Source organism: Anticarsia gemmatalis, chromosome 5 (genome assembly GCF_050436995.1).
Source record: "Anticarsia gemmatalis isolate Benzon Research Colony breed Stoneville strain chromosome 5, ilAntGemm2 primary, whole genome shotgun sequence".
Classification (NCBI taxonomy): Eukaryota; Metazoa; Arthropoda; class Insecta; order Lepidoptera; family Erebidae; genus Anticarsia; species Anticarsia gemmatalis.
This window is the reverse complement of record NC_134749.1, coordinates 12,497,923-12,522,317: the sequence shown is the minus strand read 5'-3', so window position 1 is coordinate 12,522,317 and position 24,395 is coordinate 12,497,923. Positions and strand designations below refer to the sequence as shown.

General features: G+C 35.2%; 3 protein-coding genes across 3 annotated transcripts; 2 read left to right on the top strand and 1 right to left on the bottom strand.

The window, feature by feature from the left end:
* Window positions 1-290: 290 nt before the first annotated feature.
* LOC142973202 (eukaryotic translation initiation factor 4E-like) lies at window positions 291-4,037 on the top strand. Its single transcript, XM_076114825.1, has 5 exons — window positions 291-437; window positions 732-910; window positions 1,699-1,876; window positions 2,447-2,534; window positions 2,769-4,037. The coding sequence occupies exons 1-5, from the start codon at window positions 408-410 to the stop codon at window positions 2,924-2,926; spliced, it is 633 nt and encodes a 210-aa protein (XP_075970940.1). The 5' UTR covers window positions 291-407; the 3' UTR covers window positions 2,927-4,037.
* Window positions 4,038-4,552: 515 nt separating this feature from the next.
* Window positions 4,553-10,343, top strand: LOC142973394 (eukaryotic translation initiation factor 4E1-like). Its single transcript, XM_076115063.1, has 5 exons — window positions 4,553-4,582; window positions 5,632-5,781; window positions 6,579-6,753; window positions 9,207-9,291; window positions 9,384-10,343. Exons 2-5 carry the CDS (start codon window positions 5,645-5,647, stop codon window positions 9,515-9,517), a joined length of 531 nt encoding a protein of 176 aa, XP_075971178.1. The 5' UTR covers window positions 4,553-4,582; window positions 5,632-5,644; the 3' UTR covers window positions 9,518-10,343.
* Window positions 10,344-10,509: 166 nt separating this feature from the next.
* On the bottom strand, window positions 10,510-22,650 carry LOC142973393 (uncharacterized). Its single transcript, XM_076115061.1, has 8 exons — window positions 22,589-22,650; window positions 16,274-16,399; window positions 15,692-15,847; window positions 15,120-15,278; window positions 14,075-14,227; window positions 13,335-13,658; window positions 11,491-12,606; window positions 10,510-10,667 (listed from the first exon to the last, which is right to left on the bottom strand). The coding sequence occupies exons 1-8, from the start codon at window positions 22,605-22,607 to the stop codon at window positions 10,555-10,557; spliced, it is 2,166 nt and encodes a 721-aa protein (XP_075971176.1). The 5' UTR covers window positions 22,608-22,650; the 3' UTR covers window positions 10,510-10,554.
* Window positions 22,651-24,395: the final 1,745 nt, after the last annotated feature.

The following is a 24,395-nucleotide window of genomic DNA, read 5'->3' as shown; positions in this document are numbered from 1 at the left end:
AAATAAAAAACATCACGTAATTAATTTGTCCCGTTATTTGAAAACTGACTGAAACCGACTATTACTGGATTATTTTTCGACATCCCTACTTTTACTTGGTAGCTTGACAGAAAATAAATTGGTTGCTACTATGAAAAAACAGAGTACCTACTGATATTTTAGGTAAACATCGCTATAATAATAAAACAAGAATTAATATGAAATATTTTTTCTGGACTCAGTTTTAATACTTACACTAAAATAATTTAAACTGAAAATATGCTGCTGTACCTGGCCGTTAGGAAAGTTAATCTGTCAATTATAATGAAAATAAAAAGAAACACGACTTCAAGTCTTGCAACATTACATCCGTCTGTCTTTCTTTTTTGTAAAAAAAATTGCATCGTGAGATTCTTGTGAGTTGTGACATGGCTGGAAATAATACTGAAGAAGTAGAGGTGGGTAGTTATAATTATTTGTGGTGCAAATTAATAGGTCCACCCGTATTTACTAATAATTATATCGTACTTCCTTTACTTTTTGCGGGATATGCTGATGTGGCTGCACTAACTTTCACTGTTGCATTTGTTTCTCGTATGAAGTGTTTCCTCCTTCAATTTCGGTTTTACATAACTAGAAAGTTATTGTAGTAGTTAAGAAATACTTAAAATATAATATTTTAAGTAATCAGTAGGTATCCTGATAAGTTTTTTTAGGTTAGGATTAAAGTAAAAATGACTTGTGTATTCAAGGGGTCCGCGACTACAGAGACCAAGGGCAGTACTAATGCCGAGGTCCCGCCGGAGTTCCTCATCAAGCACCCCCTGCAGAACACCTGGAGCCTGTGGTTCTATGACAACGACAGGAACAAGACATGGGAGGAGAACCTAATTGAATTAACTACCTTCGACACGGTGGAAGATTTCTGGAGGTAAGTTCATAGAATTATTTTAACGAATGGTCTATGGGTCTTTTCTATATTTTTGCTGTCCTGGGCTAAAAATATTCTAAAACATTGATTATATTTACAAAACTAGAAACAGCTGGATGCACACGCTGTCTAAAGTATTGTATGATCAGTATATTTCTAATAATTACTGCAACATTTCAACATTTTTGTCAGTAATAATCATCAACAATTCTCAGTAGGCATGGGGGAGTATTTGGGCATAAGCCAGTGATTACCAAGAACTGTAGTTTGTGTAAACAAAAACACATTTATTTGTACATTATCTCATATTTCTGAAGTTTTATTTTACAAATGTGTAACATCTTGCTAAGAACAAGTTTTTTACTTGTGACTTTAATATAATCAATCTCTTGAAGGTCATTCAGTGATAGTGTTCAGTCTAGTTATTGGTTTTTATACATACATTAATTCTCATACAATTATAAGAACCTACCATTCTTAAAAATACTTTGCAGCTAACTACTGTTGCTGTGTTCTCTAAGTTAGTATATGAAAATAGGCTCATCATATTCAAAGTGTACCTTAGGGTTTAAATGAAGTGATTTTAATAAGTGCAGTACCCACAACCAGAATAAAATTAAGTTGAAAATATTTTAAGTAAAATTGACAGCATTCTTAAGTACCTAATAAAAGTGTACCTTCATATATAAAAAAAAAAACATTAGAGATAACGTAGCGGGCTATCCATTTTATTCATATTTTTTTTCCTTTAATATTTATTGACTATAACTTTAAAATGTTTCTTTCAGACTGTACCACCATATCAAGCTACCTTCAGAGCTGCGTCAAGGTCACGACTATGCGGTGTTCAAGCAAGGCATCCGGCCCATGTGGGAAGACGACGCCAACAAGATGGGCGGCCGGTGGCTCATCAGTCTTGAGAAGAAGCAACGTAACTCTGATCTCGATCGCTTCTGGTTAGATGTGGTAAGTGCAATACACGATAACAGCATTTCTTAAACTTTTCCAGTCCTTGCAGTCAAAGGAAATCAAGCACAATTTCAAAACACCCACTGAATAACCAAAAAGAGATCTTCTAGCTGAAGTTATTGTTAACTTGCTGGCATAGTTAATTTTTATTATTAATATAATAAAAATGGAGATTTTCCAAAATAAGGCCATGGCCCCTCCTGTTAAGTCCACAGCCACAGGTTAAGAAACACTGCACTTTTGTAAACAATTTCATTACTCATGCACTATGGACTATATTGGCAAACAATAACATCAGGCTTTAAATTACCTAGCCTACTTTTTGTGGATCACAAAATGGTTATTGTGTTCACTTGTGACCTAACTATGTGATGATATTGTGAATAGCTTCTTGGCTTTTGTACCTTACATATTGACCAAAGAACAATAAAAAGATATTCCAAACTGCAAATATTGCTAGTATTCTAAAAATATGATTTTGGGGGTTAAACTGTGCTAATTAAAGTTAATAACTGTCTCACCTTGAATGGAATGCATGACTTAAAGCATTGATTTTGTTTGTTTCAGGTACTCCTACTCATTGGCGAAAATTTCGATCATTCTGAGGAAATTTGCGGCGCTGTTGTCAATGTTAGAGCAAAACTTGATAAAATTGGTATGTATTCTTTTCAATTACACAAAAATATTTGGTTTAGACTAATTTTTATAAGGGCACATGGTAACCTGAACCATTTTGTGCAGGATCACCATCTGTTGGTGAAAACCATATGAAAATCCATTCTATTCATATTATTTGAATGTATCAGGAGCAGATAGAATTGGCGAGGGTACTTCATTGTTACGTTATCAATTTTTTCAAGCTACTAATTTTCAATCACTGGTGTTTCAGGAGTCTGGACAGCCGACACTTCAAAGCAGCATGCCAACATCGAAATCGGCAGAAAAATCAAAGAGCAACTCGGTATCCACGGGAAAATAGGCTTCCAAGTTCACCGGGACACCATGGTGAAACATAGTTCAGCCACTAAGAATCTTTACACTGTGTAGTTGATACTGCTCGTTCACTAAATGTAACGCGAGTGTGAGGTAGCCATGTGAAATGTCCAATGAATGTTGTTTTGTAAGCCGAGTTCAATAGTACATAAGTACGCAAAAGAAAATTCTACTAAATGTTCAAGTGTCAACATTTTAGTAGGTTTTTCAGATAGGCGCTCGAAATTACTCTCCTTTTCAGTAAATTTGGTGATTTCTTTAACTATCAAGCAAATTCGAAAGTTTCGTCTATTTACTTTTTTGTGAATAGACAAACATTTTCATGGTTATTGGTTTACTAAACTCAGTAAGCTGTAGAATTAAGTACACAGATAAAATAATTATATATTCAGTAAGAGTTAGGTTTTCTAAATTCGAGAAAAGGTGAGTAATTTGAAAAACAATGTTTGTGAGTAAAGATTGATTGATTTATCAATATATAGGCTATCTCATACCCGCTGTTGTGTTTGTAACCATTGAATAGCTCCAGAGGTATGATTTTAGGTTGATGTTAAGGAGTTGTCTCACATAATTTATCTTATTATAACGTGCATGTTACGAGTCTGTGGTAACTGTTAAATTTTAAGTCTGACTTTTGTACTAAAGTGTGCATTAGTTGTAATGTTAGCTTTTATACATTGTTACTTTTAGTCGTGCTTTGTATCAAGTCGCTATTCTGTATTGAGTGTTTAAGTTACTGTCGCGGGCGGTAGTGGCTGATGATAGCGAGCATTTATTAAAACTCAATGTAGATGGCGCTAGTTAGGCTTAAGGTGAAATCATTTTTCCTACATTTATATGAAATATTTCAATCAGGTGCTAATTATACATTGTTTACGCACCGACAGTTGAATATTCCATAGCGCGCTGTAAAGTGGCGACTAAAACTAGCACTGTGTCGTAAGCTATTTTCAAATGTGTACTGTCTAGCTAGTTGGTTGCAGGATATAAATTATTAGTATTATAATGGAAGTAACAATATTTTTACACTAGCACTTAACATATTATGTAAACACTTGGCTTGATTTACGTTAACACTTCTGTCTGTCAGTCATTTTGTAACATCATTTCAGCGATGCAATGATACCATAAACATTAAATACCATTTTATAGAAAAACCTTAAAATGTGTTTTTATTTTGGCAAATCCCTTATTATATTTTCAGATACAGCGACATTAAAAACTAGGTAAATAACAACAAGCAGATATTTCAACTACTCAGCAAACAATCTTATATACCTTACGATATTCTATTATATTCATATCAGACCGTACGCGGTTTCGCGTCCAAAGACACCATGTTGGCGCAAATGTAGCCGAACTTGTGATCTAGTCTATTTTGAGTATTTTTGAGCCTAAGTAGTACAATGACAACTTTGTTCCCATTAAACCAAGAATAGCAAGACAGAGTTATATTTCCTCCTTGTATAAATGGTAAACTTCTTAATTAAACTTAATGAAATGAAAAATGATTCAAGTGAATAAGTAAAAATATTGTTTATACCTTAGCAATTTTAATACTGGCAACATTATGCCGTAGTGCACGGGACTTCCTAAATATAAAGTGCAATGTGATTCATATATAAAACTACGTGATACTATTTATATGAGTGTATTAGGTACTTCAAAATATCATTTATTCAGTGTGGTGCTACAGAGAGGACGTGTGAGGTATGTAATAACTTATCTATTTAATAAATTATTTCATCATAATACGACAGATTTCAGCGAATCTAACGGTTTGTTTCACCACTTTTGAATGAGTGTAGCTGTTTTCATATATTTGCTTAACTTTACCAATTAGTTAAGTTACCGGGTTATCCTTTAATTGTGTATATTTGATGTTAGCAGAATAAGTTATAGATATTTTTTCATTATGAATCTTTAATTCTTTAGTTATTGTCTATGGATTGAGCGGCAGTGTAGGCGACTGCACGAAGCTTACTCGAGTTCGAATTCCGGGCCGGGCTTCAAGTGTTTTCTGATTTATATGACAATATTCTCAAAATAAATCTGGTAATTGGTGTCTTTTACTTAGGACTAGGTAACATTGTAAATAGTGAATCGCTGGAGTATTTTATACACATCTGTCTACTCCTTCAAATTAAAATTAAATAGAAATTCATAGGAACCTATTATTTTGTATACAAACTACAAAGTAACTAGGTATACAATTAGTTAATTCAGCATTTCAGCACAATATAGCATTTGTTAGGTAACTACGATCTTTTGTTTAATAGCAGTGTTAACAATCGTTCCACTTATTGGGCTTATCTCAACAACAAATTACCGGTTTATATTTATTTATAACTATGCGATAATGTGAGTGCTCTCGTCATTGTCCTAGTGTAAGTACCTACCAAGGGACTTATGAGAAATTATTCTATACTTGAGACTGCCTGTGTTGTCTGAGTGGTAGACGTGGTAAAGTAAGCGGCTCATCACAAGGTTCGATTCCTGGGCCGGGTTAAGTGCTACAGGTTTTTAGCTAGTACTTATTAGAATATTCCTCAATAGAAGACCGTAGATTATTTATTACCAAAGCCATGGCAGGGGCCAAATTTGCTATAGGCAAATCGCAGATGTATTTTATACACCTCGACATACACTTTAGGGTATACTTAAGAGGTGTGATGATAATACACGTATGTACTACATACTTAAATACGACCATTACGTATTTAAAGAAAATCTTACGCTTATTCTCTTATTTTTCCCAGGAAAACAATTAAAATGTTGATCCCAGCAGAGAATTTGAAGCACCCTTTGCTAAATGAGTGGAGTTTCTGGTTGTTTACAAATACTAAGAAAGTATGGGATGAAAATCTAGTGGAATTGACCAGTTTTAACACAGTCGAAGATTATTGGTGGTAAGTTTTATTTTATAGGCAAAACCCTCACACTATACCTACAATAGACGGGGCTTAATGTCGAATTGTTGTGACTACCAGTGACTTTTATAAACAGGCACAAAGTAAACTTATTCTTACTTCTCTTATTTAATCCACATTTTGTCCGTGACTGTACTTAAGCCAGGAACACATACAATTTCGCATGACTTGACTTTAGGTAGTCTGTAGGTATCCCTGGCTACATAGCGTGACTTACGACAAAAATTATGTTTTCGAGCGTAGTGTCACTCGATGTCGCTGAAGACACGTGTCGCAAGACACAATAAAATGTGTCCCTGGTTTAAGTGTATGTCAATTATGTCATTAATCAACGTCGCAGGGGTAATGATGACCTATGTAGCAAAACTACCTCAGAATTACTGTAATTTAAAGGTGACCGATACTACTAGAACAAATGCATGGTATGTTTGTAGGAATAATATATTTTTTTGTAGTATTACGTATCGTAGGCAATTTTAAACAATACATTTTAATTTTAGTGAAATAGATCTGATGTAATTGGACACTAGGGGTAAACAAACATATTGTTATAACTCCTGAGTAATGAAATATTTACTTAGTAGTCAGTACTTACTTTGATTTTAATAGTATTTTAGAAATAAGTACAATAACCAAAATCGCCTCACGCATTTCTAGAGTACACAAAGTAATATACTTACACAACACAGGCTGTTAAACACAAAATCGTCCTTTGCGTTGATCATTTCAGTAAAAATGACATATCCTTAAATTAACCTTTCGTATGGTTGTTATAGTTTGTATCACCACATGAAGCTGCCATCAGAGTTGTCAATGGGACAAGACTACGCGATATTCAAGAAAGGCATTACACCCATGTGGGAACACGAGCGCAACAAGAGAGGCGGCCGATGGCAGATCATGTTCAACGAATTGAAGTTTAAAACCCTGGATAATGTGTGGCTGGACACTGTAAGTTACACATTATTTTTAAATGAGAAATATCGCGAATGCCTGGAACATGCATAAGTAGGTGTAGAAAGCTAACTTTACGAAGTTATGTGTGTATTAGAAAGAATTATATCACGCTCAAACGGTGAAGGAAAACATCGTGAGGAAACCTTGCACGCCTAAAATTTGTTTAATACCTTTATTGAAGGCATGCAAAGTCCCCAACCCGCACTTAGCCAGCGTGGTGGACTCAAGGCCTAACCGCTCCCTCATTACGAGAGGAGACCCTTGCCCAGCATTGGGACAGTTATTAGACCGTAGACCTAGGCCAGAGATGAGAGGACACTCTGTTGACTGTTATACCAATTGAGCGATCGCCCTCGTCGACGCGCCCTGCATTTATTTTCAAACGGACCTTAAAATCGTTCATTATGTCAAGTTTCAGCCGTCAAATGATCAATTTTGACCACTATAGTCAAACAATTTGAGCGCGTTTTTACGCAAGCCGATCACGGCGGAGCGGAGTGTAGCGAACTGCGAATCGAGCATCTATTGTCCTTTCTTATAACAAAATCCGAGCTTTGAATTTTTCTTAGTAAAAACATAGGACAGAGTGGTCATGAGATGATTCATTATGATCATTTCAGAATAAAAAATAAATAAACGCGTTTTTAAATAATTTTTACCCAGTGTCTAACATACCAAAGTATTGATCCTAATAAAATTCCTTCAAAAAAACCTTCTGTAAATAATCCTGTATCATCGTAAACATGACTGGCAATAAATTACAGGTTAAGTTTTAACCATGAGTTTAATCGTTAGATACAAACACGTACAATTTAAACATCGATTGTGTCTATAATTGCGATTAATTACAGTGGACATGTATTTCGTTATCAATGCTTATCTTTTCAGTTAAGTGACGTCACGTTTCAGGATGAGTCACGTATCGAATACTTACTATTATTATTACTCATATATTTCTAGTATTTCTTACACATCATTTCATAATATTTATATTTCATGACTAGCTCTTGAAAGCGACTTCGTATGCGTGAGCAATAGTTATGTGCAAAACCTTTCATAAATCTGGGGGCACGGAAGTGCCCCCGCAAGTCGAGCAAAAAAAAGCGGCACGGCCGTAACATCCTTTTCTCGAAGCAATTCGGGCTATTTTTGACACCCCTATAATTTCGTTGTGGATAAAACAAGAAGCCTAGATTTTCAGCAACTAATCAGTCATTGTATAAACACGGTATATTTAAAATTTCAGTCAATTTGAACCAGTAGTTTAAGAATGACAACTTGTTAAAGTTTCTGAATTTTGTCACTCACTGATTCACTGACTCACTGACTCACCGATCATCAAAAGTCTAAGGTACTTCTAGCAGACTTAGAAGCTTCAAATTTAGAATACAAATAGGGTTTAGTGTCTTAATCATGGGAAAAATTTAATATTTTCTAATTTCGGTCCAGTTTTCTAAATACACCAACTGCAACAATAACTTTGTAATCCCATATAAATGTATAAGATTACAAGGTTACATTTGCAGTTAATGAATTATTATTACTGTAGAAAATAAAATAAATAGGTGTAAATAGGTACCTACTATATGAGGCATAACGGGAGAGAGTATAGGGTGGGTAAGGGTGTTTAGCCCATGAAACTGAACAACATTCCCATAGGAAAATATGTTGAATTATGAAAAAAAAACTTCTTTCCATACAAATTGGACTTATGTTCGCTCTACAAAAAGAAGTGAGATGCCATCAAAAACATTCTGTAAAAACCTCAAGTCTCGCCGTAAAAAGTTGTGAGATCTATATAATACCAAGTCGACTAATCTATTTAGTCTCTACTTAAAGGACCTTCTGTCTTAAGTTATTACGTATGTTATTATCATGCCGATTTAAAAAAAAATACATTTAAAACAAATAGATCGACTTGGTCATCGCAAGAAAACACAAATTCGCCATTAACATTTCAGGAGCATTAACTTCTCGTCGTGCTGTGTAGTGTGATACATACTAATAATCAAATCATGCGATGGCCAGGTCGGTCTATTTGTTTTAAAGGCATTTGTTTTTTAATTGGCATGATAATAACATCCGTAATAACTTAAGACAGAAGGTCCTTTAAGTAGAGACTAAATAGATTAGTCGACTTGGTATTATATAGATCTCACAACTTTTTACGGCGAGACTTGAGGTTTTTACAGAATGTTTTTGATGGCATTAGTATTTTTATAAACTATGTGTTTTGTGGTAACTACTTAAGCTTACTGCCAAGTTTTATCAAAATCTGTTCAGCAGTTTTAGCGTGATTGAGTAACAAAATTCCTTCTAATAATATTTCTTCCGTTTGGGTCTCGAACCTACTCTATACGCCCACTAATAGCGATGGGATAACTCTTCAGTCACATAAAGTTCTGGATTTCGTTATCTAAAACTAATATCTCCTATTTATATTACAGGTATTGTTAGCAATTGGTGAGAATTTCCTAAATTCGGACCTGATTTGCGGCGTCGTCGTAAATGTCAGACAAAAGAGTAAAATATGTAAGTAATCAGACACTTTTCCTGACTTATTGGCAATATTTATGAGCCATTTTCAACAAGAACAAAGCTTATTAAAGTATTTATTGTTTCAGCGATATGGACGGACAGAGGCAACGATTCTAAAGCTGTTATGGATATTGGTAGGAAGCTGAGAAAGCATCTGAACGTGCCGAACAAACTTCGCTACTATTTACATACCACATCAAATTCATTGTACATAATGTAACATAATTTAAACTATAGAAGTCTGATACTACCCCTATGTGAAAAAGGGCGTGATATTATGTATGTACGGTTAGTATTAGGCGTGTTACGACTGTAGATTATCTTCGGATAATTTCGGGTTATAGAAGGAATTGGTGATGGTTTTCAATTTGATTAAATTGAGTTTGAGGAGACTGATAGTTCAGCATGCTTATTGTGTATCTCAGTTGACAACTAGTACGTCAATATGATAGACACTACGTAGTACATTGCGGCTTGGGTGTAACATAATACTCACCATCATTTTAGAAAAGAAACAATGTACACAATAGTGGCTATCAAGCGATCATCAAATTGACAAACAGTAGCTTCATAATATTCGGATTCGAAGTTAAAACATTACCGTACAAATAACACTTCTAGTTAGTAAAAGCGTATACGTTTATATGTGTGAACGATTTCTGTTAAGACTTTAGACTGTACAACTTTGTCATGACATGACTAGTTATACAAGTAGGTATTGTATAGTAGTTTGATAAAAAGTAGAATACAAATATTATCTTTATTGTATAACGTAGTATTTAATGCAAAATGTATTTTTATATCTGTATTGTATTTTAAGTGCAAAATGTGTGGAGGTTTTGCGAGAATGGAGAATTTTATAGTAACGCTTTAAAAGCCGGTCGTGATGTTTCGGCATATCTAACTGTAGGGCCTAATGATAATATGGTATTTATACCGGAAGTAACATAAACAAAATGTGGTTTACTAATTATTTTAATTATTTTTTTTCTGTGATTTAAAATAATTGTGTGTTGGTTTTAATATAGTACTTATATTTTTCAAGATGAATGTCTTTTTTATTAAACGGTTTTATTTAGCTTGGCCAGTTTATTTGTTTGTTTGGGCCAAATTTAGTAATTAGAATTTTTTATTGACTAAGGGTAAATGTCAGTTAATAAATAAATAAATATGTCTTAATAACGGTCCAGTTTATAAAATAAATAATAGCAATAATAAAAACTTTATTGGTAAGCTAAACATTGAAGACGAAAACATTTATAATATCGTGCAAGTTCTAGAGTTTGTTTGGTTTCTGATCTCTGTTTCAACTGTCTCTTCCACCTTGTGGATGCCTTCCTCTGCGCCGTCGATACCTTTGTGGACATTTTCTACAACAAATATATATTTATATTAACTTATAATCGCTGCTCGTGTAAATAGGGTAGAGCCTAATGAGAAGAACTAGCAAGAAACTCACGGCTATTCTTTTCAATTGTGAAATGATTTACAATGATTGATCATGTGAGGAGCTGCCAACAGTCATCGATGTGGAACTCAATTACTTAAGTAAAAAAGAAAACTAACATAAAGAACTATAATGATTGACCCCGGAGTTGCAACTATCTTAGGTCTGAGGTTTAGTCGTCAAAACGTAACAGAGAGTAAACTTAATAATAATAATATTAGTAGAGTAATACGAGGTAGACTATCATTTAAGGAGTTGATTAGATAAACACAATAATACAAGAAACTATAGGTACGTCGTGTTGAGTACCAATAATCTAGAAAACAAAGGATTCAAACACTCTAAAGAAATGAACATTTTCTGTAAAAGGGACTAAGTAAGTTTATAAAAAGGTCTTAAACGCCATTTCTAAACAGTGGCCAAAATAATGCGGTCGGTATGCGATCAGTCTAAGTATTTCACCTAGCCTTATTACGAACCTAGGCATTAATCACACGAAAAATTCCACAAATTACAAGTTTTACTAGAAGGTCAATGGCTGCCCTAAAAACTACCCCTATAACAAAATTTATTTTAAGAACACGGAATTAGAAACAAAAGGGTAAAGATCAAGTTACCTTTGTTACTAAAACATTATTTAGGTATATGAGAACCCTATTTATAGGTATGATAACGAAGAATAGATTAAATATACACAAACAGGGTAATCCCCTCCTATAGATACAATGATAAATTAAATTACTCACCAACAACTTTTTCTTCTATAACCTTCCCTTTACCCATGCAAGAGTTCTCCTTGTCTCTAATCGTTTGGAAAATCCGCGCAAAACGACCTTTCTCCGGCGATTTCGGGACAACAACATCAGCTTCTTCATTATGCTCTCCATCCTCAGGACCGTCGATGTGGTCTTCACTCCTAACAATAGGCATGACCGCCTGTGTCTTCGTTTTACCAGCTTGAGGACTAGACTTGTCTGAACCACAAGGAATCGTCTCATTCTCCGACTGTCCAGTCTCGCTCTTCTCATCACTGTGTTTACTGAGCCCAGGACTTATCTGAGTTAGATCAGGAACATGCAACAACTCAGGCAATATAGGCGTCTTCGGCGGAGGAGAATTTGCGATCTCAACCATTTTATCCGGAATGTCCAAAACCTTTTTCGCCTCGTCATGCACCGAAGGCGATATCACTGCGGCTTTTTTAACAAACTCTTCAACAACTTCCACATTTTCATTCACTTTGTCCGTCACGGTCGTCACCACTTCCTCCACTTTGCTCTCGGCCTTGTCCGCCATAGTGTCCATGCTGTCGACCACCTCCGCAACTTTCGTTTCAATCAAGGAAGACGGATCCATTTTGTTTATATCAGCCACGTCATGCGTGATACCATTTTCGTTTTCAAGGTCGTTTATGTTTACTATATGGGAGCCGCTGACGTTCGCCTCTAATGAATCTATCGATCCGGACTCTGAGTTCACATTTCCATTCACATTATCTGTGTTGTGCACTTGGACGTTGGAGTTGGTGATGTCGTCGATGGCGTGCGCGTGTTCCTCCGTCTTGTTCATGATGGGTACTTTCTGCAGCGGCGGTAGTTCCGTGAGCGAGATGTGCCTCGTCTGCTCGTCGATAACGTTGAAGTCGTTGTTAGTGAAGTCCGCGTTCGAGCCCTTAGTGGCCGTCAGTAGCGTGTGGCAGCCACCGCACGCCACATTGTCGACTACGTGCCCATTCATTGCTGTGACCCGCTTAGGTGTGTATTGATTGGGCACTGCTTCGTTAGCGTTGTCGGCATCGTCGATTTCTTCCAAACAGAGTTTATTGTGGCGGGACTCGCCGCAGCTGTACAGTAGGCCGTTGTCTGAAATGTAAACACAGGTGAACGTGCGTCCGCTGGTGACAAACGTTAATGCTATACTGATCATACAAGGGAGCACTGAGTGGTCCGCACCCCGCAGCTAATTTGGTCAGTATTTATGTTGACGTGACGTTGGAAATTAGTCAATTACATTAGGTAGGTATCGTGTTTGTGTGGGCAATAACTGTCACCCGTCGTCCTTCGATATCTACTGAAATAGAGCTTTCTAATAAATGTGTGTCATTTCCTTATAATTCTAGTTATGGCGGTGTGTGTATTATATTGTATTATATGTTATGAGTTACGAGTAAATTATGTACTTGGGTATATAGGTGTACAGAATTAAATTGTTTAATAGTGTTGTATTGCGGACGACGTCCTAGATTCGATTCTTATGTAAATGTGTGTGTTATGTTAAGTAATTTTTATTTGAAAAATTGAATAATTGCGAACTCCCCAGCTATTTATAAAATAGAAAATCAAAGAACACACTGAAATTAACGCTGTTTTTAGCAACAACGAACGTGATTCTCGAAATAAAAAAAAGGGTCCATTCGTTTGAGTTTGAGTTTTTACTTTTATACGCCATGTACGGTTAAAAAACCTTTTTTTATTACATTTTATTACCTATTATTTACACACACCACTTAAAACACTTACCTGCTTTAAACTAAAATAAATAATTACTTAAAACACATTTATCAGTAACACATAGTTAAACCCACACCTACCGGTAACAAAAGCAGTATGCATCGCGCCGCACGCAACCAGCTTCAACTGGTACCCATCAAACATCTTCTCCATATCAATCTCCGTAGGTTCAGTCACATGTTCCACTGTCTTAGGCAAGCCTAGCTGTCCCTTCTCATTGGAGCCGAAAGCCAAGATCTTACTCTCGTCCATGGAGAGCAGGAAGGTATGTGCGGCTCCACAACACGCACTCTTGATCGGTATTGTGATGGGCAAGACTTCAGGCACGTAGATAGTCGTGGGTTTGTCCTGTATACCTAGTTTTTGGTTTTCATTGTCGCCTGTTACGAAGACTGCGCCTTTTGCTGTTAGAAAATAGTAAAATTGAAGACGATGCTAAAGTGGAATGTTATTAAAAACTGGTTAATTTCCTTGGAAATGAAACAGAGATTAGTAGATACTGATGAATACAATATTATTTTTTAAAAAATCGTCGATGTTTCGTACAATAAGTTCTTTCTAAGTGTTATTAAATCAATAAAGAAGAAGTAAATGCAGATAGGTGTGTTCTATAATACCTCATTTTGTTTTTAAACAATCCTTTCATATTATTTTGTTTTATTTCTTTATTATGGTACTGATGGTGATGATGATACAGTAACCTCTATTTCGTATTTCGTTGATTCGCTGTCCTGTTGATGGGCTTACGACCATACGATATTGCTATGAACGCTTTTTACTTGCGACTAGTAAAGTTTTCTCTATCATGTTGCATACTAACCAGTGATAAATACGGTATGGTAGTATCCACACTCGACAAAGTTGATCTTCTCCATGAACTTGAGCTCAGTGAACTTGACACAGGAGCGCGTGTCTTCTCCCAGGCCTAGCTGACCTTCTGTGTTGGAGCCGCATACGAACACACGACCGTTGTCTGGACAAAGATGATAGTTTGATGCATATTATGTTACGGACTGTACGTTTTAGAAAATGATTAACCCCGCGGTTTCTGAGGTATATTTAACGGTAGTAGCGTTTTTTTTTGTATGAGTTTTTACGCTATTGAATAGATAAACTACCGCTAAATGTACTCAGAAACCGGGGGTAAGCCATTCGTACACAAGGCTACGCAAATCTCCGACACTTAACGTTTTTAGTTTTCGCGGTCTTTGCTTGAAAACTAAAATAGTTGGGTATCGAAGATTTGCATTACCTTGTGTATGAAGGGCCTTAAAGTGAAGCATACAAGTACTCAAACGACACTCAAGTTTAAGTGATATCCAAAGTTATAATAGCTATCGCAATATTACTCGCCAAATTATATTTAAGTGTCGTCTGAGTATTCAGCCCTTTAAAGACGACGAATAGTCAATCTGTCAGAATTAAGTACGTTAAAATGCTTATTAAAAATAGTCCGCTCTTTATTTAAACTAAAACCAGTTTTATAAATATCTTCTGTAGCTTTAACCTATATTCCTGCAGTACGTTTCCTTTAATAATTAATCAAATATCCACGTATGCTAGTGGAACGTGGTATCTCCAAAATTATTAGGTCGGGGAAAAAGTCTTTTCGCATTATAGTATGTATGAATTTGTAATAAAATCTCTTTGGCTTCAAGAACCACAAATGAGTACACGGTTCATTAGATATCTTTCAGTGAGCTCGTGAGGTACCCAAATATCGAGTTTTTTTGAGTAGAGAAAAGATTTTATTACAAGTTCATACATACTATAATGCGAAAAGACTTTTTCCCCGACCTAATAAGTTCTCAGTATTGAGCTTTCTTAAATACTCGTACTTTAAAAACGGGTATATAATTGAATACCTGTAAGTATGGCTGTATGATTACTGCCAGCAGACACTTGTCTGATGGGTCCACTCTCTCCATCTAGCTCCACAAACTGTGGGACCGTGTGGTGTTCCATGTCACCAGTACCGAGCTGACCCTCATCGTTGCAGCCTACCGTGTAGATGGCGTTCGTATCTGTCGCAAAAACAAAACATTGTAAAGAATCAATTTCAATTTAGATAACCATTAAGTCATCTTGAAGTTGACGAAAAGAGTTTCTTAGAAAACAAAGATAGTAGTTTTAAATGCTTTCAAAAACATTATAAATAATGCTGAGGTCCTAGTCACACTACTTGACTTGAGCTAGAGATTATCAATTCATTCTAATGAAATACGGATAGGCAATTTAAGTACACAAGCTAGCCTAGATAAGAGACTACTAATAAAGATGCAAAATCACAGTTTTACACGAGCGTTGCGAGCCCTTCGACTATGATTATATCATGATGCTTATATTAAATTCACAAAATTCTGTATTCGATCTATGGGAATTCTTTCGTAGTACTTTATTCAATAACTTTACTCAACAGTTTTATGTGTATGTTTACCTGTAACAAACACAGTGTGTGCTCTCCCACATGCGACGAACAGTGCCCTGTGAGGTTTAAGCCACTTGACGCAGCTGGGCCTGGTCACTTCATCCTTATGGCCCAGGCCGAGCTGGCCCCACGCGTTGCCGCCGAAAACGAATACACGACCATTTTCTGTAACAATGTAAGATAGGTTTAGTGTACAATGGGAAAAAGTGGAAGCTAATAGAGTACTTTTGGCGACACCTAGCGGTCAGTAGCAGAAATGTGTATTTTAACACTAAAATTGTTTTTGTCTGTCTCTGTGGCGTAATCAGTAGCGTAACGGATTGCTGATTATGAGATCTCAGGTTCGATTCCCAAGTTGCAAAGTACTATTGTCTTTTCTAATTTATTTTAGTGTATTTCTCAATAATAGCACGGACTAACATTGATAATGGGGATTATTTCCTGAGGCCCCCGTCCCGGAGGACCCCGATTTATTATAATCTTAACAAACTATTTTAAAAATAAATTGGCCCCCTGGGGAATAACCCGATAATGGTATACACTTTTGTCTACCAGGTCAACAGGCATGATATTATGTATGTATGTACTCACGACATATAACAGCGCTGTGCTCGTCCCCGCAAGAGATGGCGACGATGGGGTCGTTCTTGATGAAGAAGTGGCTCGGCTCATTGTCCGCGAAGTGAGACTTGCCGAATGTGAACACCGCACCTGTTTCTGAAAAGCAAAACACTTCATTTAGGATATATTTTATAATATATGTACCGCTTAAGGATTGCTATACACATCCGGTTCGGCATTAATCTCCGTAGCCGGGCGACTGAACCACATATGTGCAGTGGAACTCGATCGGCACAAGCCGAACAAGCAAAACGAGTCGGTTGTGTTTTTCGATAAATATTGCCGACCGAATATGTGTGTAGCCTAAATAATTATTTATTTTAGAACCTTAGTCATAAAGATTTTAAATTTAAGGACTGTCACACAAAATAGACAAAATGGGTCAAACAAACTTGGGTATTAGTTGATTTATGTTTAATTGCTACATTATTTTTCTGCACGTTTGACGTTCTGTTTTCTGACGTTTAACATGTTTACTGCCGGTTTAGGATGTTTTCTTCTACGATTAAAACTTAATCAATGAATTTCATACATATGTAACTTCGAAGACAGCCTAATTTTTCATAAAAAATAAAGGAAAATAACATTATAACGTAGTTAATACAAGTTTTTTCCAACACATCGTTTCCCCGTCTAACCGCTTGTTATTACTTGACTGTAAATTAGCTAGCTCTACTGTTAGAGTAGTTTTCGATAGATAATTGTGTGATAATGCAGCTGACTTGTTGACTTCAAGGAGAAACCACTTAGCAGTTCGCTTGATGAATTGCAACTTTATAAAAGATTTAAAAGGAAAAGATTTCCGATCAATACTGCTTTATGGTGAAGTGTATTTTAATAAATATTGGTTATACTTGTAGTTATTTTTCCAATTAGTCACAGTTTCGGTGTTTATTAAAGGCAAACAAACAAAAAGTCAAAGTTTTGGTCTATAGTAGACATTTTAGTTTAGGTAGATTAAAAATAAAACAAATTGAACTGGGCATTAAAAAACTATAATATGTTTTACATTTTATCCGGCTTAGGGATATTTTTAAGATGGAATATAGTACAGTACCTAAATGAATATTTAACGGTCAACGTGTGAATTCACCTTAATTTTGAATCACATCAAGTCAAACTTAAAACGCGTAAAATCAAATCAAAACGAATAATAGGTCAACAACCTCGTAAAATATTTTGACACCTCCCCTTTGCTATTAATTTTCACATTCCTCCGGTTGCTATCGCACGCTATCCTAGGTTTACGATTGTGTCAGGATTTGTGGGTTCAAATCCCAGATTAAATAAATACATATATTTGTATTTAATTGTTGATGCATGGTTCAGCTATCATAAAAGCGATTTTTGAGAATAAAGTAGTCGTACTTTGAATCCTCATTTACAACTAAGTATTTTTTTGCTAAATTTCATGGAAATCGGCTCAGCATTACAGCAACGAAAGAGTAAAAGACTTTAGCACTCCCAGTATCAGTTCATTTATGCATGTAATGGTTGCATTTGTTCTTAAATCGAGATTTTATAACATCCATAAGTATGGAACTAAGTAGTTCCAAGTTACACAAAAGTTACTTTACTTCACTACTAAATCATAGTCGTTAGTCAAGCACTTTATTTTTGCCACATACTTAACTTCACTTTCATAATAAAAGTACATTAATTACATACTTACACGACAAGTTTCAACTGTGGCAGGGAGTAATGTGTTATTATTTCACATTGCTTAACATAAATCATTGTTACATTGCTACGATTATATGCTATGATTATATAGAGAAATCCTTGGTTTCTATGTTGCTACACTGGAGCTACGAAAAGCTACGTAAGTACGTAGCAGTTATAAATTCTATCTCATCAGAAAAAATATCCGCATGTTGAAATATGTAGTTGATTTATTTGAAAGACCAATAGCGCTAAATTATGTTAGTACTCGTGTATACGTAACATTCAGCCAATTACAGGTTCTTGCTAGTATTTAAATTAATAAATTGTTCTTTATGTCGAAACGGACAAATTAGGAGGTTCTGTGGTTAAAGGAACAGATCGCGGTAAGTTGTCCAAATATGTGTGTGACTTAATTAAATTGTGAGACCAACTTTTGAGTTAATATTGAGACAGACTGTGGATGCCCAACGTTCAAGGCAAACCGACGCGGCGTGTGATGAACCTACATCTAAATTATATTAAATAATACAATACAGTCTCAATCACAATACAGTAAAATTCGCATTACCAAAAAAACCCTTTAATTAAAAGAACAACGTTCAACAATATTAATATTCACCACGTTATGACGTCAGTATGGTCAAATTATACACCCTATACTAGTTAGAAAGTAAAAATATAAAAGGACCATTAGTAGTCGCACGTAACTTCCGTGGACCTTGCCACCTTCGAGGGCTTTAGATTTGATTTACACAGATTAGGAGTATTGTACCCTAATGACGTGGTACAAGTTCAGACTGTGTAGTGTTGCTATATTTAGAAGGATTTTATTTGAGCTATTAGTTCTTTTATTGGGGTCTTTTTTATACATATATTAAGGGAGGTTAATGAGCTTCTTGAGGGATTTCCTTATAGATTTGTTTTTGAACTAACAGTTTTACTTTTCATTAATATCTTATTGTAACTTCCTTTCCTGGAGTTTCCATTTACTCCATAATAATATGTATTATCTCGATCATTAGGTATTATAGGTATTATAGTATGAACGAATTAAAAAATTTCAGTTACGACTACTAGCGTCAGTTTATTGTTTTCTAAATAAATAAATGTCATGAAGATTGCTTCACTGGTCCCGAAGTAGAAGCATATTAAGCAGTGGGACAGACTTTTTTTATCATAACTGGTAGAATAGTATAGATTCTGCACTCAGTATATACAACATCTGCTTAGGTTTATAAAAAATGACTATATCTAATAACATATTCAAAGTGGAAAATTTCAGTCAGTTCAAGGGTTGTAAGTTAGTGGTCGGAAAACAGCAGTAACTGTTAAGTGGCGGTAATTATTCAAATGTCAACAAATGAATAATTCAGTACAATAATATGTCAGACGTCATGTTCACTGATGTAGTTATTGACCTGACAACGTTATTAGGAAGTACATATTTATGTATATTCTATATTATTATGTAGCTGTAAAAATAGTTCGAGTTTCGAAAGAAAATCGTCGAAAAATTAAGGTAAATTAACAAGGTGGAGATTGCTAATTAACTGATCTGAGATAAGGTTATCTCTTACTGAAGATAGCTTATTGATACCCGTCCAGTTGCTTTTGGATACACGGTACAGTGGGCGGTGTAATTAAGTAGGTTAACGTAGGACGATCTTTCTTGTCCGATTAAAAAAAAATTGAGTTCTTCAAATGCGTTTCCTTTGATTTATAAATTTAAACCCACGAAAGATAATCATACACCTATAGTGCTATAGTGTCACTATAGTTGACCTCTACTAAGGTCTAGACATTCCACCAGAATCGTGACTAAATCAATCTCCAAAGTCCAAGAATAGCCAATAACTATGTAAATTTCGGCCTAAAACATTTACCTGTCAGCTCGGTCTAAGTAATTAACTTTATCAGATTCGCAGCAAGCGATAGTAAGCAATAGTAGGCATTTGACTGTAACCTACAGAAGCTTTACTTGCAAATTGGGTACACGAAAAACGTACATTAATGTTATTTATTACACGTTGCCTTTTAACCCTATTTTAGAGTGGTTTCTTTGCCTGTAAGTACCCTTCATTGTGTTAGTTCCCTCACAGTTCACCATTTACAGTGTAAGTCCTAACTTACACTGTAAATGGTGAACTGTGAGTGTATGTCTTACACCTCCTGCTTAAACCTTTAGATATAACAGGAATGATGGTTTAAAAACCGGTACTCATATAATTCTAGTCAGTAATAAAAAGCCAAAGATCTATAAGATGTACATAGGTACATTGATCCCAATAGGTTTACCATTAGTCGAGATTGTTTATGAGGGTATTATCGTGTCTTGTATACATTTTTTTTTAATATTCCAATATTTTAACTTCTTAGGACGAACATAAATGGCAATTGTAAAACATTGGGTACATTTGATGACAGAAAGGAGGGCCTTGTCTTATTAGGAACACCTTATTAGGAGATACTGAAGAATCGATATCGAGAGACTTAGTGAATCATACTTGAGTCTAAAGCTTTTAAATCTACAGCACTCGCTTAAAAGTTTGTGTTGATACGTCCAGCACAATAATTGCGTCATGCACAGCCGAAAATTTTGCTAGAAAACCGTGTGTACTAACAGCCATTAATTAAAAACAATTTACCAACATTTTACTATACATTTAATTCTACTATTTAAATAATTTATGAGTGTTTTCATTATAGTTATTATGTTTTGCATGACGAATATTTTATGCATAAGTGCATTAGCACAGTGTAGTGTGCCAGTTACGCGCTGTATGCTAAACAAAGGTAGCGTGCAACGGAATGCACCGGTTTTATTATTTTATGGTAATTAGGCTGAATGCATGCCATATCACACCGTTCCTTTTTGTAGTCTATGCTACTATGATATTGTTATTTTTATTTTAAATAGTAATACAAAACAACAGGCAGACGTTTAACAGTTTTGAAAAACAGACTTGAATCACGTTATTTTATATTTTTAACCTAAAGATGCTATCTAATTTAAAAAAAATGTACTAGAAATTAAATAAAAAAACAATCAATTTGACCCATTAATGTAGGTACTGGGCAAGGACCTCCTCCCAGAATGAGGGAAGGGTTGGCTTTGAGTCCACCACGTTGGCGAAGTGCGGGTTGGGGACTATAAATTATTTAAAAAAAAAGTGTAATAACATATTATTATTCAACATACATAATAAAGTACTGGGTAATACAGCACATAAATATTTGATACATTTAAATATTAAGTAAGTTAATCACTTTTCACAGAAGACGGTATCTCGAGCGGGGGAAGACGAACAATAGTACGCATTCTTATATTCCAAGTTAATATTTGGTTCCCAGTGATTTTCAACTCTTGTATCAACACACACACGACGGTTTTAATACACGAACTAATCACAACTAAAATTAACCAACGAAAAATACAAAATCTAGAACTTCACCCTCTTTGGAATGTTTACAAAGAGGTCAAACAACCCAATAACTAAGGCTAGGAATTCAAATACTACAAATTGATAACCTACTAAATACTATAATCGATATAAATACATATGTAGTCGAATAACTAAGTGTCAAACTATTAGAAAATATTCCGTAATTATACAGTACGGCGTGCTTTTCATGACTGCCCCAATTTACTTTGTTACCCGATCAACGAAACCATAGATGAGGTTTTAATCCGTTTGGTAAAAAACATGGCGACGATTTTGAAAAATGGAGGGAAATTTGACATTACTATTTTTTTACTGCTCTGTAATTCAGAGGCTGCGACAGATATATCTGGAAATCGACCAAAGAAAAGGCCCTTGTTCAGCGCTGGGACACAAAAAATGAAAAAAAGAAATGACAATTCCAAATAAATAAACTAATATGAATAATAAAAGCATTAAGTTGTCAAAGCTTTACTATATTGGAAAAGTCCACATTGGAGGACTAAAAAGACCTTATAGACAATAAGAGAAGTACAAAAACAATGTTCTGCATTGTTGTTTACATTCAAAAGAAAATGGCGTAAAAACAGTTACAAAAATATAGAGAAATGTTAGAGATAAATAAGCGGTTTCCTGAAGCATGTTTACGTGAAGTTTAAGAGTGTTTTCCCCGGAAAAACCTTGACTTTGTTTTGTTCAAGTTATTCTTACACAAATTAAGACAAATGTACGATCACATATGAGTTTACAAGTTTGGTTCTCCATTTACGATATGTAAGAAAAACCGCTTCAAAGCATTATTCGTAAAATAGGTATATCAAAATATGCTTAGTGGTATTCGTAGGGACAGGTCTCCCTTACAAATTATAATGAAGGAAGGGGACATAAAACTACAGACCAATCGATGAAAAGTTTAAAACATACATACTCTTTTGATAACTGTTGGCTGTACCTACTATAGAACATGATATGAAACGACAGAATACTAGGAACGAACCACATTATGCTTTTAAAACCAACCTACTCTGAATACAGACTAAACGTACATAACTATCTAGCACTCACACTTAACACTGGCCATTAATAAACCGAATAGCATTTTAATGTTTAAAAAGATGAGCTGTCAAAGTGACAGGTGGATGTCAAAGTGATAATTTTGAAATTTGGATATGTAATTCACCTGGTATGTCGTCTGTCATGGTGGTTAGCGCAAGTCCATGGTACACTGTGTCGGTGGGCGGCCGCGGCGCGAATACTGACCGCTGGTCGCACGTGCCACCCCTAAACCACCACTGTTTGACGTCGATGCTCCCTCACTGGATACGACTAGTTATAGATTTGTTATGAAGTAATTTTCCTACGATATAATACGCGCCTTTAAAATCGAGTCTGAATATAGCAACTAGCCGTTGTTCAAAGGACGATTTTTTTTGTTTAGTTGTAAATGGCTGGTTGATATTAAATAAAGTGAAACTAAATGTATAGAAAAGAGTACACACTAGTTTAAAATCAGAAAGTTTTCAGGAGTTTTAAAAAAAAGAGTACGTTCTGAAGCCCGACTAGGCAATTCATATACAGGCCATAGGAAGTAAACCTAAGTAAGAAACGAAGAAAATCACACAAATGACCAATTCGATAAAAACTATATCCATAACCAATGTTATTGTCGTGCAGACCACTCTATAGACCAAAGCAACCAGACCTTCCTCCCCCCGCGGAACTCTTCGAATAGCCCCCTAGTAGAAGGACAATGCTCACTTTCTAAGGGTCAAAGTAAAATGGTCGGGAGTACATAGAAATAGGTTTTTTTGGTCCGTCGTAATAAATATCAGCTATGGGTTTGTTTACAATGTAATTGTTTACGTGCAATCGCTTCTTAGTCGTTTAAGGGTTTTCTTTATGGTGTCTTTTTGTTTCCGTTGTTAATCGAGCGAAAAACTATATTTCCGGGTCGTTAAAATGTATGTAGTATCACGTTTGTTACACCAGAAGGTGCAGGCAGAGGTGTATGAATTACACACGTGTGTCACCGTTTACAATGTTGGTCTCAAGGTACAGGGGCAAGCCTACTGCCTATTGCCATATAAGAGCCATATTACCAAATTTTGGGCCGTTATCGACCGTACCCAATCATATACTGGTCATTGTTTATTACAAAAGACCAATAAAAATTTTCCCAAACTGCAAATCGAACCCGGTACCTCTTCATTAGTAGTCACACACTACCATCACACTACATCTTTTTCACAGGGGCAGACCATAGACGCAGTTAAAATACATAATATTATTGCAGTTATTTTTATGGAACTGCATGCAAACGTGGCCCATACAGTTAAGTTCATTGCACTTATTCCAAGTTGCATTAACTGGTCAAATGCATGCAATTAGTGAAGTAAGTAAACATTGCTGCGGTCTGCCTTTAGATGGGTATGCGATGGTAATTTAACTGATCGTCTTTTTTATTTTAGGTTCGTAAAATTGTCGTCTTGATTGGAGTACTTTATTAACGCTCGACTTTTCAATATTATTATGAAAGTATACTTACGCCAATTACTTTAATGCACTATAAAGTCTGCTGTTAGTCGCTGTATATTTTATAGTGCTTAGTTGGTCGTATTTAAAAAATATTAGAGTGCATGCATTTAAGAGCAGTATTAACTTACGATTAAAAAGTATGATAGCAAAGGAAATAAACGATGCTATAAATGAGGTTTAAAATAATCAAAATATTTCTATTTCCAAAATGTACCTATAGAAAAATTTAAATTAAAAAACACTGGCACATTGTTGCAATCTCGCCAAATTTGGATTAAAAAAAAGTTGTTATGTGTAATATATGTGTTTACTAAAATTTCTATTTAATATTTTTTAAATTCATCTTTCGTTCGCTACTAATTATAACCTAAGTCTATTTATTACAGCCATTAAAGAGTATAATCGTTAATCGTTTTGTACAATCGCATCGCCTTGACCTCACATCGATTATG

What these genes read in the sequence shown, in the direction of transcription:
- LOC142973202 (XM_076114825.1), top strand. Translation starts at nt 408, where the DNA reads ATGGCTGGAAATAATACTGAAGAAGTAGAG. An exon ending in ATCGCTTCTGGTTAGATGTG is followed by an intron (nt 1,877 to 2,446) that starts GTAAGTGCAATA and finishes TGTTTGTTTCAG; the next exon opens with GTACTCCTACTCATTGGCGA. An exon ending in AGCAAAACTTGATAAAATTG is followed by an intron (nt 2,535 to 2,768) that starts GTATGTATTCTT and finishes CTGGTGTTTCAG; the next exon opens with GAGTCTGGACAGCCGACACT.
- LOC142973394 (XM_076115063.1), top strand. Translation starts at nt 5,645, where the DNA reads ATGTTGATCCCAGCAGAGAATTTGAAGCACCCTTTGCTAAATGAGTGG. An exon ending in ACAGTCGAAGATTATTGGTG is followed by an intron (nt 5,782 to 6,578) that starts GTAAGTTTTATT and finishes TGGTTGTTATAG; the next exon opens with TTTGTATCACCACATGAAGC. An exon ending in ATAATGTGTGGCTGGACACT is followed by an intron (nt 6,754 to 9,206) that starts GTAAGTTACACA and finishes TTTATATTACAG; the next exon opens with GTATTGTTAGCAATTGGTGA.
- LOC142973393 (XM_076115061.1), bottom strand. An exon ending in GCACAGCGCTGTTATATGTC is followed by an intron (nt 15,848 to 16,273) that starts GTGAGTACATAC and finishes ACATTGTTACAG; the next exon opens with AAAATGGTCGTGTATTCGTT. An exon ending in ACACACTGTGTTTGTTACAG is followed by an intron (nt 15,279 to 15,691) that starts GTAAACATACAC and finishes TTTTTGCGACAG; the next exon opens with ATACGAACGCCATCTACACG.